The sequence below is a fragment of the Ailuropoda melanoleuca genome, chromosome 7, assembly GCF_002007445.2.
Source record: "Ailuropoda melanoleuca isolate Jingjing chromosome 7, ASM200744v2, whole genome shotgun sequence".
Classification (NCBI taxonomy): Eukaryota; Metazoa; Chordata; class Mammalia; order Carnivora; family Ursidae; genus Ailuropoda; species Ailuropoda melanoleuca.
Window position 1 is genome coordinate 131,523,678 of NC_048224.1, and position 18,623 is coordinate 131,542,300.

Sequence of the window (18,623 nt, forward strand, 5' to 3'; positions counted from 1 at the left end):
GGATGACGGACTCCTTGTCTTTGTCATACTGTTATATTCTGTGCATCAGTGTTCAGCGTCATGGGAATTGCATGAATACTGGAGGGAAATTAATTGAAGTGCCATACTTGCTTTCTAATTACTATAAATTATCTTAGCCAAAATACTGAGAAAGGATAATAGCCATTTTCAAATTGGGCAATATATCCAACTGAATCATGATGTGGGAGAAACCATAGGGAAACTTAATGAAAAAAGAAATATTTTTAAGCATAGCATGTAAAGCTTTAAAATATGTGTAAACTTAAAAACTGTTATTTAACATTTCATAAAAAGAGATAAAAACACTCTGACCAAAAGTATAATCATGTGAATAAGTGTGTGTATAATTTAAGCACAACACATAATTCCAATGAAACACACACAAATGTATATACACAAATTATATATACATATATATAGTCTCAAAAGGTGTTAGATATTGTTGTGCAGAAAAACATGCATATAGAGTCATAGATGGTTAGAATAACAGAGACATTAATAATCATCTCAAATTTAATATCCTTTTTAAAATAAAGAATCTGACCTATTGAGAGAGCTGAGGACTGAAGGATGAAAGGTGGAGGCAGGGACTCTGAGGCTTTCCTATCTGGGAGACCTTGGGAAGTTGAAGGAACACAAATCAAGACACGTAAGAGATGCTTGCTGGCATAAAAGTGGGAAGGCAGACCCAGCTTTATAGAAGAGGCTCAGAAAAATATTTCTAAAAGATGTGAGTACAACATTGGAAAACTATCTCCTGTAGAGTAGATAAGACTTTGAGGTCCTTGAACATGCTTTTTCCAGAATATACAGCATACTCCTTATTTTCTTGAATTAAAGACTGTTTCATCCCTTCCCCTGCCCCACGTTCATTGTGTATGGATAGTTGGGTTGCTGCATTAGTAAAGAGGAGTGCAGAACTGCTTCACATTTCTGTAAACTTCAGCTTAGGGGCAGAGGAAGTTAGGAACACCAAGTATTTTATCTTACTTACTGTTGGGTTAGGTACCTAGATAGTCTGTCTACCAGCTCTACTCTTACTACCTTGGTCTAAAGCTATCATCATCTCCCCTGCCGGCCATTGCAACAATGCTTGCTGTGTGGTTGCTGATTGTTGGGCTATGGGCTTCTGACTCACCTACCAGTGGGCAACTAGAGGCAGTAGGGGGATCCTTATTAAACTACAGGTTCCTGGGGCTCCCACTAGATTTATTAAATTGAAATATCTGGAGTCTGTTCCAAGGAATCTGCCTTTCCCCCCTCTTTTCAAGTGATTCTTATGAGCCCAAATATTTACAAAATACAATAGCAGTGTACTTTTTTGATTTAATTAAAAAACCTACATGAAAAAGGATTATCTTCCTCTCTACTCGTATCACTTGGTTAAGAAAGTCAGATGAAATTTTAATCTTGGGAGAACACCAGGGCTGACCCCCCCCAGATGCCTGCATGTGGGTAACAGAAACATTTACAGCACCATTTGGAATATAATATTCTCATAAATGTCAGCTTGTGGTAAGACAGCAATAATGGATCTTTATACATCTTATCTATGTCGATTACTTCATCATTCAAAAAAATCAATCAGACTAGAACCAGAAGTTTCAACCCTAAAATTAACTGAAAGCATCCAGGGAAATTTTTTAATTTTACAGATGAGAAGCTTGAGAAGCAGAGACTGTGGGATGAAAACATAGGTATTGTCTGGATCCGGGACCCAGGTGTTCCGAACAAGCCCAGGGCTCTACCCCCCATCAATCTCTTTTCCTTCTTCCCCTGCCCCTTTTTCTTTGCTCATATCAGAAACACACTCCGACTTCAACTCTTCTTTCTCTCTGCCCAAATGATGAATACTCTTTTCCCTTCACCCTAAGTTTTTCTTCAGTGTTCAGACTTTACATTCAAACCATATCTCTCTACGGAGAATGGAGAATTTTCTTAGTCTTTCAAAGTCACAGGTTGTTTGAAAAAAAAAATTGACCATTCCTTGCAGCACTATGGATAGTTTATACTTGGTCAAAATACATTTTTTCCCAAACGTCATATTGAACTAATTCTTTAACGTAAGTATTTTCTTGTCAGTTTCTGTCTATGACCTTGCAGCCTGTGCTCAAAGCATTAAATCTCTTGCGATACATCTTCAAGGAACATTTTATAATCATCATGACCACAAAAGAAATGGCTATTGTCATATCAAAGGAAAGATTCCAAGGGGAACATGTGCCCTCAGCATCCAAAATGTGGTTATTTACATTTCAGACAAGATACATTTCCCCCCCTTCCGAAGTGAAATTATCTGACAAATTGAATATCTTTATTTGGGTGCCAGGGGCTTATGAGAGTTACTTCCAATACAAATAGAGAACTATGCATCTTGAGTCAAAACACTACCATGTTTTTCATTCAATAGAATTTGTTTTGAATGATCTGAGTTATTGCCTATGTTCTAAACCTACGGATCCTCAAAAAATTGGTAACATATTAGGCCCTAGTTTATACCATGCAAACATTAAGTTGATCTTTTTAAAGTGGGCATTAGCTTAAAATGGATTCCTTCATTTCTAGGACTCTAATCTTCATTACTTTTTTCTTTAAACCTGAGGTTGACTGAAATTTTCCTTTTAAAACACCTACTCAACTTACTTCAAAACTTCTTAGTTGAGTTAACCATGTTTGACATGGGTTTTTTAATTTAAATTTCAAATGTTACATGTAATAAATTTTCAGAACCTTAAACACTCAGCGTATAACATCAAACTTTTCCCAGATAAATGTAATTTTCTATTTTTTTTTAATTTGAGAATCTCCAAAGGAAACTGATTATGTTTCAAATTATACTTCTTAATAATTGAAATGAAGTTGTTCCCTAGGTAACAATTCCCTAAAGGTTTTCATTACATCATCATGTGTTTATAACTTCTTGTTAGAATAGGTGCCAGACCATATGATGAAAAATGTCTGGCACATGGAAACAGTATAGTGAAACAGTAAGCTAATGAGTCAGACTAATAATGCTCAAATTCTGCCTTCTCTATTTACTACCTGGCAGACTGCACAGATTTTTAAACTGTGTATCAGTATGATCGGTTTTTCTTAAAGATTTATTTTTTTAAAGTTTATTTATTTGAGAGAGAGAGAACAAGGGAGAGCGAGCATGAGTGAAGTGAGTGGCAGAGGGAGAAGCAGACTCCCTACTGAACCAGGATCCTGACGCGGGACTCTGGGATCATGATCTGAGCCTAAAGCAGGCGCCCAACTGACTGAGTCACCCAGGTGCCCCATATGATTGTTTTAATAGTATTTGCTTAATAGAATTAGATGAGGTAAGACTGTACAGTGCTTGGAACAGTGTTGGGCAGAGTGTACTACATAAATACTAGCCATTATTATTATTATATAGTATAGTAATTGTTATATTGTTATGCTATATTATTATTCAAGTAAGCACTCACTAATTATGAAATAAATGATTGACTATGGAAATACATTCTTTTTACTGAAATGTTTGAAGTTCACATTTCATTACATTGAAATAAACAGAGCACTTTAACTATGGACTTTAGTAAAGAATGGAAATTGCATTTGGTTTGTATCTAAGTCCCTTTCCTGTGAGATGGCTGAGGATTTTAAGGGCCTGACCTAGGCAGTGGGACTTCTCAGGGTAGGGGATGGGCAGATAGGGTGCCTTTTACCAGATCCTGGATTCAAAGCACAGAGTCAAAATGGGAAGAGAAGAAAGCCAACATCTGTAAGTCAGGGAATCAAGGCACTAAAAGAGAGGCCCAGATGCCAAGAAGCTGGAGAACCAGGGAGGTGAGAGTAGAGAATGATGGGTCCATAACAAGCTTGAAGTTGTCACTGAGACAAATCTGGGGGCCAATGCTGTCACCCCCAGCTAGCCTTATGAGACTGATTCCTGGGCAGGAAGCTGCATAGACCGGGCATTAGTGCCTTCCTCACTTCTACTCCTGCCCCACTGCTTTGACTGCACCAAACATAACTGTACTTGTATTTTCAGCAAAGACACACACTCAAGATGATTTCTGTACCTTAAAAAAAAAAGGGTATACATGTGCAACCTCATCACAAAAAATAGAAAGCACCTCCTTCAGTAGCAAAAAGATAAAATAAACATTCACATGTCCCCTGACATAAACATATGTATCAGAGCACAACCAACAATGTGATAAAATCTTCAACAGGACCTGAGAACTAGAGGCTATGGCAGATGCTGCAGCTAATAATTTTTAAGCATCTCAAAGATTACCTGAGGGAAAAGAAAGAAACAAAAATAACAGAACAAATGTCAAATCAATAAAACTGACTTGTATGTGAACGAAGGCATCTCCAGAAAGTGATCTTTATCCGAATCATATTGTTCTTAAAGGGGGGGGGGGGATAGGGACTTCTAGCTGGATCTTGCTCTTGGTATGTTGAATATTCATCTTGTGCAACAGAATGCAATTTGCATAATGTGGGGCCCAGGTCTGTTTGTAGGAACACCCTTCAGGGAACTCAGATGAAACTTCCAGAATAACAAGAACATTTTCCAACTCACCGCAGAGAGAATCTGCAGCTCGAACTTGATTTTCTTTGACAGGATTTCCCAGATTTGCTCAAGAAAATGCCCCAGAGAATGTTTCTGCTTAAGTTGTGTGTGTGTGTGTGTGTGTGTGTGTGTGTAATATCTGTATATATGTTTACATGTAGTTTTTTGATGATCATATTTACCAACAACAAAGTTTTAAAGAATTTATAAGAAGATGACATGCAAACCCAACAAGAGCATTTTTCTTTGAGGCACCACGAACTTAACCTGTCAATTTTTGCTCAAAGGATAGTGAAAAGAAATACTTTCATCTAGGTCTCTGTTGCTTGGTTCTGTGGCAGAAATTAATTCTAACTACACTATATCATATGGATACAGCACATCTGAATGTGAATTATTTGAAAATAGTGAATATTCCAGAAGTCATAAGGCTAAAAAAGTGCTCAACTTCCCGTATATATTAACACAAAACAGAAAGACTTGCTTTGATTTAAATGCTGCAATATACATTTTATATTAGAAGTATTTTCCCCAGTAAAACATTAACACAACCTGAATTCCTAGTTTTAAAAGAACTACTCTCTTTACATTTTTCTTTTTTACAGAATAATCTTTTACAGGAAACTCTCTAAGACAAGTACCTTTCTAAAGAGAAATAAAAAAGTCGATATCAACTATCAACTCTTTCAAAATTACTCAATTTCCCACAACTAGTTCATTTTTTAAAAATATGCAAACGCACAACTTTAAGAGGTAATATTACTCTTCTGCTTGACATACTGATATTATCAAACACTGATGAAGAATGAATCAACAGCCCTTACAGCGGTGTAATAGAGATCAAATATTAAAGCAAAAATGGCAGAATCAACAGACACAGATCCTTTTCATTTTGTTGTTGCTGCTACAGTTATTCTGCAAGCATTGAATGAATGGCCAATATCTTTGGCATGTTACTTACTGATGGGTAGAGGTAACCTTCTCCATTCATGGCTATATACAACCCTGTCTTCACGCCCTGGATGGCAACAACGCGCAGTCCCACTGGTATGAGGTTGAACAGTGCTGTAAAGATAAACATAGCCTGTCACAAATGGGCCGGGAGCAGCAAAGCCTTGCCATCTCTTTTCCCTCCTTCACTTCTTTTATTTAAAAAATAATAATCTTTGTTGCAACCTTCTGAGAAGGTCCAATTAATTAACTTTTATTTCTCTTTAAAATTAAGATGTTTCTGCAATGGGTAAAATTAGCACTTGAGTTTCAATTTGCACACCTTAACAGCCTGCCTATAGCATTCCAAAGAACTGATAGAATAATAAACAGAATCAGGCCTGTAATCCCGATTCCAGGATCACAGTCTCTGACATCATTTGGTACCAAAAGAGATCAGCTGTGAAGATTCTCAAAGAGTGGAATTTAAAAAGTCCGAGTTGAGTGCTTATTCTGGTCTTTCATGCAGAAGGTGTGCTTTATCACTGCAATGTAGGACAGGCCAGAAGTTAAAATGGTAATTCCAAAATGGAATTACTCTTGCTGAACCAATAGGAGAGGCCAGTAGGGCCCAGAAAAGATGTGCGCCTGCCAATGCGCTCAATTTAGGAAGAACTAATCATACTGAATGGCACGCACTTTTTAGAGAGACATTTTCTTTACTAATATTTCATAAAGCTGTGAGTGATAACTAAAATAAAAGAGGGGAAAGTGTTCAATTTTACCCGTCTAAGAGATAAAAACTCATTTATAGTTCCGTGTTTCATTTCTTCCCTTATTGACAAGGAAAGTATTTTTATGTATTTTTACAGAGAGCAATGTTATCATTGATTTCCTAAAAAGTCTTAACATTCCTTTAACACATTTCTGTGCCAGGGTTATATGTTAACTCTTCAGTAGGTATTCTAGCACCATTCTTAGTAATAAGAATGCTTGATCATTTGGGGGGCTTTATTGTACATACGTTTATAAGAGAAGTTAATTATCCACAGTGTGGTTATTTGCTCCCATGCAAGGTCTTAATTGAAGACTAATTCCAAGCAACTGGACCAGGCCAGAACAGGCAATGACAGCACTGAGATGCTGAAGTAAACAAGTAAGCAAAATACCTGAGGTCTAGGTTCTCAACTGCATTCCACAAAAGACAAATAATTGGGAAAACATGGGCCACATTGACTTCGATCTATGGGTCTACTCAGTACATAATTTAAAATGGACTACATAAATTAATTTCTATCTAATTCTGAGGCACCACATGTATCTCAGAATAGGTTGGGGAAAAATTATACCTTCTCTTTCAATTATTACAAGTTACTGATCCCAAGATCTCAAGATGTCTGTGATGAAAGGAACGTGGCGGGCCATGGCTGTAGATAATTATCCCAACAGGATTACTCAGAGGAGTGTATATGGTTCAGTGGCTATCAGCTTTCACGATGCAAACTAAGATTGGGCCATCTTTCATGGGATTCTAGGGGCTTATGTTATAGAAGAATGAGGCTTATGTTTGCTCACTTCTATTACTTAGATGGTAAACATGAGTGGGAATCATTGAGCAGTATGAAGTACTTGTGTCACTGTAACTCAGTATTCCTTCTTTGTGGGAGAGAACCAGTAGCCAATTCCACTCTTGGTCAGAACACCTAAACTGCCCCATCTCCCTCATATTTTGAAAGGATGGGCACCATAGAAAAATTCCTAATTGATGTGCAAAAGTTTTGGAGGGAAAACAATTGCATGACTGTCCTTCAAAACTATTCTAACTTAACCCATTCAAACATAATTATTCTAATATTTATGTACCCTTAATGGTATTTATAAATGCCGTATACTTGATATAGGCCAGATGTAATAATTCTAGAAAGTAAGAATATATGAAGACACCAAAATAATGTGGTATGGGAAAGAGAAAAATTCTAGATGATAGTCTAAAATGACCATACAAAAAATAGGTGTTTTTTCCTAGGATTTTGGTTGGGACCTGAATTATAAAATGTCAGTTATTACCATTTACAGAATGATAATACAAAGTGAATCCATATAACCACTGTCATGAGGAAGCCCATTTAGAGCTGACCACAATGAATCCATGGTGCTAATTAAAACTACAGATACCCACATTAATTGAGACATCATTATATTTTTCCACTCCTTTTGTATTTTATATAATTACAAAGCAATGTCATAAAGCCTAAGGGAGTCAGAATAATAAGATGTTCATGATACTTTGTTTATTCTGTGGAATACCCTAGTTTTCCACATAGAAGTGATTTTCAACCCTGGTTATCCTCTAAAACTAGCTGTATTCATAAAAAAGGATAGCCATGCCCAATTGCACACTAATTAAATTAAATAAGAATCTCTGGAAGTGATGATAGGGTTTAGGGCATATGGAACTTTTTTTTTTAAAGCTCCTCAAATGACCCTAAAGCAAAGCCAAAGAGAAAATCACCATCCCAAGGCCTGTGGGGTGGTGGTCACTGTGAATGATGGGCAGTTTTTACATATCAAATTACCAGGCCGGGAATTTTTAAGGTGATAGGGCTTGGTTCATGTGAGGTTTTAATACTGCTATAGTTACTGGCATATTGGTATTTCTATAGTCTTATTCCAACTGTAGCATTTATTAAGTCTGGTAACAGGAGCAATTATGTTTAAGAGCACAGGAAAACCTCATGGCATCCCAAAAGCCAACTGGGGAAAAGAAAACCACCCCTTAATCAATGCCATATTTCATGGTAATGCTAACGTTTAGTAGACAGATGGGAAGCTCCAAGATTTTAAATGAATACACCTTTCAAAATGACTCTGGTGATGAAGTAATCTGGGTGCTCACTTCTTCCTGTGAAAGACCTTTCCAGGGCACATGGAAGCCAAAAAGAAGCAGCCAAGTTGCTACAGTATCTTCTCTATTTGGACCAATCATCCATCATCAACCATCGTCTTGCCGTTTTTCCTCCCAGAGATTTCTAGATCTTGGGCTGGAAAACCCAGGGAGGACTTTAGTGTCGGGTTCACCTGCCTGCTGGCCTTTCTCTTCTCAACTCATCCGAAAATTTTGACAAAGGCAGCTTAGTAGGGCGGTTCTGACTTTACCTAGTTCTAAATCAGCACATGCTTAGTTGTGGGATATGTGTTCAACTCAAATCACGAAGATTTGAAGGTTCAAGCCTCAGTTTTGTTTTTTGGTAACCTTTACAGTGGCATCGTGGTGACTTTTAGGGTATTTCTCCTTATTTTTCCTAGTTACAGATGACTAATCCTTGTATTCAAAGAATTATCAAATATCTGGAATGTATATGTGAATTACTACATTGCACCCTAAAGCAAACCAAAAGGGCAGTGCTCCCACTAGGACCTGGCTGCCAGCATCTCTAGTGCTCCCCCTCTTTTTATAGAATACTCTTCATGGCTTATGATTTTCTTAAGACTCATAAGACTGCTGCAATGAGCCAGAGAAAAGGAAATCATCTTAAATTTCACCTAAAAAACTGTGGTTTTCAATTACAAAGGTGATGCTACCCAAAAGCAGAGTTAATTAGTCATTCCCATATCATTGATAAAGCTGCCGCAGTCCTGCCAAATTTTATTAAATTTTAGGGTTGTACAATTTTTATGCCTTTTGAGGAGAGAATCTCTATCTCACCCTGTTTTGTTCTCTTCTGCTAGATCTTTGCAAATGTTGAAATAGTAACAAAACTAACGTAACTAGCTAAACGTGCACATAAAATGCAACATAACTTATAAGAAAAGCAGCTTTGGGCAAGGTCTGGCACAGCAGTGCAAGCCCCTTGAGGGCGGGCGGGCACTGTGACTTGGTTCTGGTTTGCTCGGACACAGGAGCACCTGCTCTCTCTTCATTCCTCACCAGCCTTTAGGGGGATTAGAGAGGATTCCAAGTGTTGCCCCAAGAATCTTGTTCCTTCTAATACGGTTACACAGCAGGAGAAAAGAAGCCTCACACATTTAGAGAACAGAAGGTTGTGTCTCTTTTCGGTGTCTCAGCTTTCCAGTGTAGTGTTGAATATGGTTCAGATACCCAGATATAATTACGTGTGTGCGCATATAATGTGTATATCTGCACTTTCACAGTTTAGAAAATATTGTGCTGCTTATTGAGTTCTGAAGCAATATGCTGTAAAAGACAGTGTCTACCTAACCTTTCTTAATTCAATATTGATTTCCATCATTAAAAACAACCAACTTGTTTGGCATTACAAAAACCAAAGAAGAAGGTAGGAAAACGAGCATAAAGCATAAAGCCTTTGCAAGAAAAAATTTTTTTCCTGAGAATCCAACTAAGCAGCATTTATATATAGTTATGGTTTATTTCCTTTCTTGAAAACTTTGTCATAAGGGATGGCCTCAAGTTCTAAGTCAGAATGTCCTAATTCTTGCAGTGATCAGAGTTATGGAAAACTAGTCCTCACGCTCCCCCAGACTTTGGCTGAAAGAAATCAGAGACCATTGAAGACATCAGAACTTATGAATCTCAGGAGTCCATGACCCCCACAAGTATAAGACATAAGAAAAAGAGAATGTCTTTTGTCAAAGAATGGGTAAGGAGTTAAAGATAGAAGAAAATGAGCAGACATACATGTATTAGCTTGAACCAGAAGAAACTGACATCTTTTAAGATCAAAAAATGGTCAAGTCCTTATATTTTTAAAAAGTTCAACCTAATAGCAAAATCCCAACAAGTAAACAATGGTTGACATCAGTCTTATGAGTAAAAATAACTTCTCTTTCTTCCTTGTGTTTGAATTGGTTTATCTTCTCTTTCTCTAATAGAAGAAGGAAATAAGCAACAATGACAAAGAATCAATGAACAAATATGATAGGGAAAAGTTTTAAAGGACAAAAGCATAACATAATAGACACAAAGAGAGAAAAAGATTAGAAATTGAAAAGGAGGAAAATGCAGACAAACAGAAAAATTTTAAAGTTGAAAGAAAAATTTAAAATGAAGCAATTCCAAAGTCTAAAAAGTAAACACAATGGCTGGGAAAATATTGACACTTCACATAGTGACACCAAATGCAAAACCAGTCTACTTTCTGTTATTAGCTACTCTCTGTGCTATTGAAAATTTGATTACTAGAATTGAAAACATAAAGTGCCTATTATTTGGTCTTATGTATTCAAATCCTCCCTTCTTTTCATGGAATGATGGCCTACATATGAAGGGTAAATGCTAAATGGATGAAAAGATTCATATCCATTCCTGATCCACTAGTAATATGTGAATAAATATTTCCAATAAAATAAGTTTTTGCTTTTCATTAATTCTCCTGAGCAGTAGAAAGTGTCTATTTTGAAACTGATGTGCTAAATTAAAAGGAATCCAATGTCAGTATAAACAGAAAATGGGAAAGAAAAACACAGACAATTGAGTAAGGAGGGACAACAGAATGAAAATACAAAGAAAAGTTATATATTAAAAAACAATAAAATGGAGGCAGACACTAATACAATGGAAGGTTAGTGGCTTTTCAATTAAGACAAATCATTATAGACTCAATTCTATAAAATAGTGAAACATTTTGTGCAATGTATTTAAAGGCACAGAGCCTTCATGTCCTCTCCATAAAAAAGATACTATCTTTTCTTGTTGAATGCAAATTTGAAAAATTACACTTCTATTCTTTGAAACAACTAATCTTTATAGGTTTAGAATTTCCACAGTTATCATTAAAAAGCTACAGGCCTGATAAAAATATTTCCAAGGTAAACATGGATTCATCTTTCATCTGAATGCACTAGTGTACTTACTTGACTTTTATGAGATAAAAGTAACAATAAGGCTGGATCTGCCAATTGTTTTGAGAAAAAAAAAAAGAGAAACTAATTATCTTAAAATGACAGGCTCCTTGCTTTGCTCTGTTCATGTGTTCATCCATGTGGTCCAGTAAAATTGTGAATGGCATTCTAGAGTGTAACATTTGTAAAAATGAACATTACCAATATTTGTAAATGTACTTTTAAAAAGTCATTTATGTAGCAGCGTATCTTCTACCAACTGTGTTAGTGGGTGGCCTGAGGTTGTCACTTACTAGAATTAGTGCTGTCATCCTTGGTTCCATCGAGAGCTCCATCGGGGTGCATTTGCAAGTAGTAGCCTTGCCTGCAATATAACCTGGTCACTATACCCTTGAGCTGGGGATCTGAAAGGCAAACATAGTTATCATAAGCCTCACAACGTGTCACAATAGAGTTTCTTATTTCTTTTTCTGATTCTTTTTATTTTTTTCTGTTTCAGAAGAGGGCATTTGATAGAAGTAGCACCTTTTACTCCGTGTCTCCCAGATTCCTCTGTATTTATCAAACCTGGCGCATACTAATCATAGAAGGTCATAAGCTGCATTTGTCAGCTGCAGAAAATGGGTCATTTTATAAAACTAACATGTGGACTTAAGTGATTAATTAAAACAATTAAGCTACTGAATCTATTCATTTAGTTATTAGTTAAATCCTGAACTAATTAGTTTAATATCATTCAAGATGGCCATACAAGAGTTTGGCAAACTTCTGGCTCTAAGAAACCTTATTAAAGGCTTTTTAATGGATTTTTCTTTTTACTTAATTTGACAAGTAATCCCCAAAGGTGAAAAACCTGTATTTTTTTCTTAAATCACACTAATATTTTGATATGCATTCTTAGAAAAAAATCCGTTACGGAGAATGTTTCTTTGATGTCTAAAGGGTCACCCTAACTGGCATGGAAGCATCTGGTACTTAGGCATGATCCATAGAAAAGTGGGAAAGTCAATTTCTGAGCGCAGGTAAGGCATAATAACAAACCTATGCTGTGGGGTCAGCTCTGTGGTCATAATCCAGACAAATTAGACATATTAAACTGATTTATAACTAAAAAGGAGAATTAAATTATTTAACATGGATTTAATTCTTAACCAAAAGGACCAAGAATAGAGGACAGTGGAAGTTTATTAAAACAAAAAGGGAAATTATATGGTAACAGACTTCTCATCTGACAATGCACTGAAAAGATAACCACTCAGGTGACCCAGGCTTTATAAAAGGCCAGTTGTCCTTTGAAAATAAATATTTACATGTGGCTTTTCAAAGGCCATCCCCATCTCATGACTAGATCTGATGTTCGACATCGCCATGGCAACTGGCACATCTCCACAAGCACTGAATGGGACATGAAAATGCGCTCAGATCATGCTATCGAAACAGTAGAATGGTACAGAGCAATGAAGGCAACCATCTTGTAACTGACCGAAAATTTGTGGATTTGCCAACAGGTGAACACAAAAAAATACTCATGCCAAAAAAAGGCTGTTCCAAACCAGAATACCCTTAGCTTTTTGTTTAATGCTCAAGAAATTAAAGAGAATGTCAATATCTATTGTTACACACATATGATATAACTAATAATTTGAAAAATGACTTTATGGTACACAGATTTTCTTCAAAGATCGCAAGAGAATGAAGAAAATCTGGGGAATAATGCGTGAACACCATAGCGTCACATCAGTGTGACTAAATGTAAGCGTGTAGATGCTTCTAGAAGACTAGGATGAAGAAAAATCTAAGTGATTATTGGGATTGTATGATATATGTTCCATACTCTGTAGTTATAACTTTAAAAAAAATCACACAATTCTAAGATGTGCATTTACTCTTGCACCTTAGTGTACCCATCACTCAGTAAAATTTGACTGGGCTACCGACTCTCTAAGTATCAAGGATTTCTTTTCTTATTTATGCTGCAATGTACTTATGCTCATCATTGAAAATAAGTGGCATGGAAAAGAAGAGAACAAAGGTAAAAAGGCGGGTTCTTAATTGTCATGAGGACATACAGAGGATTTCAGAGATTGACAATTCTTCTGTAAACCCTTTATGTTCTGAATGACTTACTTTTAATAATTCTACCTTTTAGCTTACTACATCTTCTGGACTTGAATTAAGTAGGTCAGGCAAGGCAGTACAAGACATATAACCCCCACAAGCTCCCTCACACTTAAAAGAAGAGAACACTTTTTTTTTTCTTTTTCTATGATCAAAAAGACAAGGAGAACAAGTATTGATAAGGATGTGGAGAAAGGGGAATCCTTGTGCACTGTTGGTGGGAATGCAAATCGGTGCAGCCACTGTGGAAAATAGCATGGGGTTTCCTCAAAAAATTAAAAATTGAACTACCAAGTCCAGTTGATCCAACAATCCCACTTCTGGGTACACAGCCAAAGAAAATGAAATCAGGGTCTTAAAGAAATATCTACACCCCCATATTCACTACAGCATTCTTCACATTAGCCAAGATATGGAAACAACTTAAGTGTCCATGAGTGAGTGAATGGATAAAGAAAATGAGGTATCTATATACAATGGACTATCATTCAGCTTTAAAAAGAGGGAAATTGTGTCATTTGTGACAACATGGATGAAACTGGAGGACATAAGGCTAAGTGAGCTCTTCCTGACCGCGCCTGATTTCTGATAAGGAAGTATCAGCAAAATACAAAACAGTGTTTTTGAGTTCTTACTAAATTTCAAAGAAACGAAACCAAATTGGTATCTATGTATCTAGTTTCACATTATTTGATGTTTTCTTTTTAGAAACCATAGTAGCATTGTGCTCTTCTCAGGTGCCGGGCACTGTTCTTAGTACGTTGCAGGATTGACTCATTGAATTCATGACCACTTACTTAACGGGAAGCCCAGTTTGAGGAAGAGGAAGTGGAGACAGAGTGAGGGAGTAATTGACAAAGAGCACAAAACTGACAAGTGCCCAGCGGGTGTTTGAACACGATCCTGCCCCCATAACCACTACACCATGTGGCCTCTGGAAGTTGAACAATTGACCAGAACCTTTAAAAAACCTAAAATAAAATGCAAACCAATCTTTTTTTTTTTTTCTTTTAAACTAGGTTTTTAAAGATTAACCATGGCTGTATCTAAACCCAAATCCTGCATACTTGGAACTGAATCTGTGATTTAGAACAAAAACATGATATTGCATGGTGCACTGGGTGTTATACGCAACTAATGAATCATCAAACTTTACATCAGAAACCGGGGATGTACTGTATGGTGACTAACATAATATAATAAAAAAACATTAAAATAAAAAAAAAAGAACAAAAACATGAAGTTAGCATCAAAGTGCTTGAAAAATCTCTTCTACGATCTGCCCCACTTTGCCACTGGCCACATTTCCAATAAATCTCCACCCGTGCAACCCTCACCAAGGCTGCAGATCCGATACTGTAGGCTTAAACTCCCTCTGCTACCAGCTCCAGCCAGAAGGTACTTGTACCCCTGACTCAGTGACTCATGTGAACTGTCTCAGTCGCTCAGATCAACACCGAGCTTGCCTTAGTCATGCCACCTGAACAGTTGCCTGGTTCGTGCGGATGCTGTCTTCGCAATTTCCCTTACTTCCCCCTGTTCTATTTTCACTGCCAGCAGCACTTCACTCCCTCACGGCCTCTCCTAGGTGGTCATCCCACCTGCAGTGGCCCGTTCCAATCCAGCAGATCCGGAAACATGCAGCGGCTCTGGCTGCCCCCTTAACTACTCACACGCCCAGCAGTCGTGGGGCCCCATCTTACCTGCCCTGCCTGGTTTGCTACTGCTCCACACCATCCCCTGCACGAAGGCCAGCCTGGGTCACCGGGGGCTGCCAGCAAATACCCCATAATCTCTCACATGTATCATGTCCCCTTAACCTTCTCTTGTCTCAAATACGCTCACCTGCATAAAGATGCCACCTTGCACATCTGTGCGCACACACCCACATGCATACATCTTTGTGTATTTAACTCCTTTTCCTCCTTCTCAAGTTCAGCTCCAACAGCTCTTCCTCTGGGGCACTTTCCTGACACCTCAGATGAGTGCAGATTCCTCCTTTGATCGCCTTTATGAGAGCATTCTTCATAGGCATTACTCATTGTTTAAAACATCAAAATTCTTTCATTTTGAAATGTTTTTAATACATTTAAAGTTACAGGAACTAATACAACCTATGGCTATGTACCCACCACGGGGGTTAACAAGTGTTAGTATTTTGCTTTACGATTCATGATTTGAATTTCTCATTTATTTGTGCAATTATATGATTGACATCTGTCTCCAAACTGCACTGTAAGTTTTGTGAAGAAAATCGAAATGTATGATATTGCTCACCATTACATCTCCAGGGTCTAAGTAAATAGGAGCCGGGCAATATATGTTTCTTGAATGAATGCTGCCTGGGTTACAGTGTAATTTATCTAGTAATTTCATATATTACTAATAAAAGTGAAACTTGGAACAACAACATGAAATCCAGGATGGCAGTCAAGCCTGAAAAATGTCTAAAACTTTCGACCAGGTAACTGTACTTTCCAGACTTCTAACTTAAAAATAAATCCTCCATGTTATAAACTTTTGTGTTATGACACATATGCATATAACATGAGCATAACTATGTAAAAAATATTATCCATGGGGGAAAATATGGAAAGGACACACCAAAATGTGAAATATAAATATATTTTGCTGGTTACAAGAATATATCTTTTTCAACATTTTATTATTTTAAAAATTTCCTATAATTTCTGAAAATACAGATTTAATAAAACTTATTAATGCCTTTTGACAAAGGATGTGTAAAAATAACATTTCATACATCCTTGCAAATGATATTGCATACCTATATGCAAATAACCCAAATACATATTACTGTTGTAGATTAACTGGTTGCCCCCAATTTTCAAGGATTCCACGTATTAGTTTCTCTTTGTGCACAGTCACATATCCACAAATCCTTCACTATGATCCTCACTTATAAAACTGGCCATTGTGCAATGTGGCCACTTATAGCTTGAGGTCACTCTTCCAAATAATTAGAACAGAAGAAAACAAAACCTTTCCTCAAAGCCCTAAATAATCATAGCAAACACAAAACAAAAGAAAATGAAAAATTTTCCTGAGAAAACAACCGCATCAGTTATATGTGGTCAGGCAATGGTATGACTAAGTTTCTAGATCTACTGTGTAGAGGAGAACAAACCCTCCATGTTCTCACTCTACAGCAAGTCTCAACTTCAGCCTAATATGTGCTGGACAGCTCACTTACATGTATTATTTCATGATTCTGCGAGAGAAACATTGACAAAAGGAACCAAAACTATCTCACATGACTGCCAGAATGGACAGGACCCAGTCTGCGCAGCTGCAGTAGAAGCACAAGTCTCTCAGAAAAGAGCATCCGAAGTGGGCTGTCTCTCCCCAACAAGGAGGGAAAGGCAATGGATCGCAGCACGTAAAGACCCAGTAGTAGAACTTGCGGTTTGGTCATCATCTCCAAAAATGAAAAAAGAAATAAGCTTTGATAATAGTTAACATGACTTGACTTCAGAGTCTTCAGGGTGGCATGTCACATGAGGTCCTTGAAGAACCTGAGTCAGGTTGGGGCATCCTATAATTCTGAGGGGCTGACACTGTGACCCTGGCTGCCAGTCATTGTTCTCAATGAGTGCTTTGCAATATGCTGAAGTTTATACCTTCTAGGTTAAGAAGATGTGTAAGTTATATTATCTAGTTTAACTAAAGTTGAGATATTTTAGGGAAAAAAATCCAACAGAGATAGGATGGATTAATGGTGATACTAAAAGAAAAAAATCTAACACCAAGAAAATAGCAAAGATGACCAACCTTCCATATGGGTTATGTGGGTAAAAACAAGTATACAAATAAGTAACAAAAGCAACGATGACCTACCTATTCAGATCTAACATGAAGCCAGCCAAAAGTGTGAAAATGTTAGGATATCTACTATGATAAAAACAGAACATCATCCCAAGTGAATAGTATGCCTTGAGATATTAAACAGTGAAAATATTACATGTGTGAAACAAGCTTATACTGAGGTACATGTTCATTTTTTTTTCATTAAACTAATAGGATAAGAAGGCTTGGTGACATTCTTCCAGTGAATGGTAAATACAAGCCCTACAAGAACAAGGGTTTTGTTTTTGTACTGATATATCTGAAACCCCTATAACCTTGACTCTCAATTAATAACTGAAGGAAAATAAATATCTGAAATCCCTCACCTAGATTTCAGCTAGCCATACAAAAAATGCAAAAATATTTTCCAACTCATAAAACTGTTAGAGTTCTTCATTCTTTCCTAAAATACTTATGCATTCAGAATATTTACTCTGCTTAAGAATATATGACAACTTTGTTTTAATTATCCTTTTTCCTTCTATTTTCTCTTTTGTTATGCTTACCGTATAACACATTTTACTTGCACATTTTACTAGAAATGTTTTGAGGATACTCCTTGTCTGAAACTCTGTACTAACTATGCTCTCTGACATTAATTAAAGTAGAAATAATGAAAGCTAATGTGCATGTGTTTCAAGAAAAAAAATGTCTCATAATATATTAGCCTCAACACTCAAAACTGAAAGAAATGCAAATCAGTTCAACTGTCTTCAAATACAAGAAAAAAAAAAACCCAACATTTTTAATTAAAACAATCACTCTCTCAGAAGTAGTTTCATTTAAATCAATCACTGTCACAAATTGTTTTCATGCAATGTGCCGACTGACAAAAGAGAAATCGGGATAATCCTTAGAATGGTGGATATATTTTTAATCATTATTTAAATTGGAAAATTCACAATATGGTGTGTGTTTTTATATAGCAAATATAAAAATGTATATACATCACACACACTGTGTTTGTTTACACGTAAGTCTCGGTACTAGCTGGTTATCAGCGCGGGTTCTTAAATGTCACTCCTCTATTAGCTATGGAAAAATCACATGTTTTTTACAGAGTAAAAAGCAACTTTTGGAATAGACATTTTTGTGGCAGATCTAATTAGATTTTGGCACTCCTAGTAGCAGAAAATAGCATTTTGAATAATTTACCCAAAGCCATAAATTATCATATAATTCAGCCATAAAAATAAACCATATCAGGAGCTCTTCCAAAGGGCTGAGAATGAAGGTGGGGTGGGGACACTAGGAAAATGATGAATAAACTAAAGGTATGTGAAAACCTGCTCTATCTTTTTGTTAATGCCATCCTTAGGAT

General features: G+C 36.7%; 1 protein-coding gene across 3 annotated transcripts in view; it reads right to left on the bottom strand.

Moving 5' to 3' along the window:
- FGF14 (fibroblast growth factor 14) overlaps positions 1-18,623 on the bottom strand; it is a 593,789-nt gene that overhangs the window by 113,941 nt on the left and 461,225 nt on the right. For all 3 annotated transcript variants that reach the window (XM_034665441.1, XM_034665442.1, XM_002914849.4), the window contains 2 exons: positions 11,614-11,724; positions 5,532-5,635 (listed from right to left, as the gene is read on the bottom strand). In XM_034665441.1, coding sequence (XP_034521332.1) covers positions 5,532-5,635; positions 11,614-11,724 — 215 coding nt within the window. The remainder of the gene's footprint in view (positions 1-5,531; positions 5,636-11,613; positions 11,725-18,623) is intronic.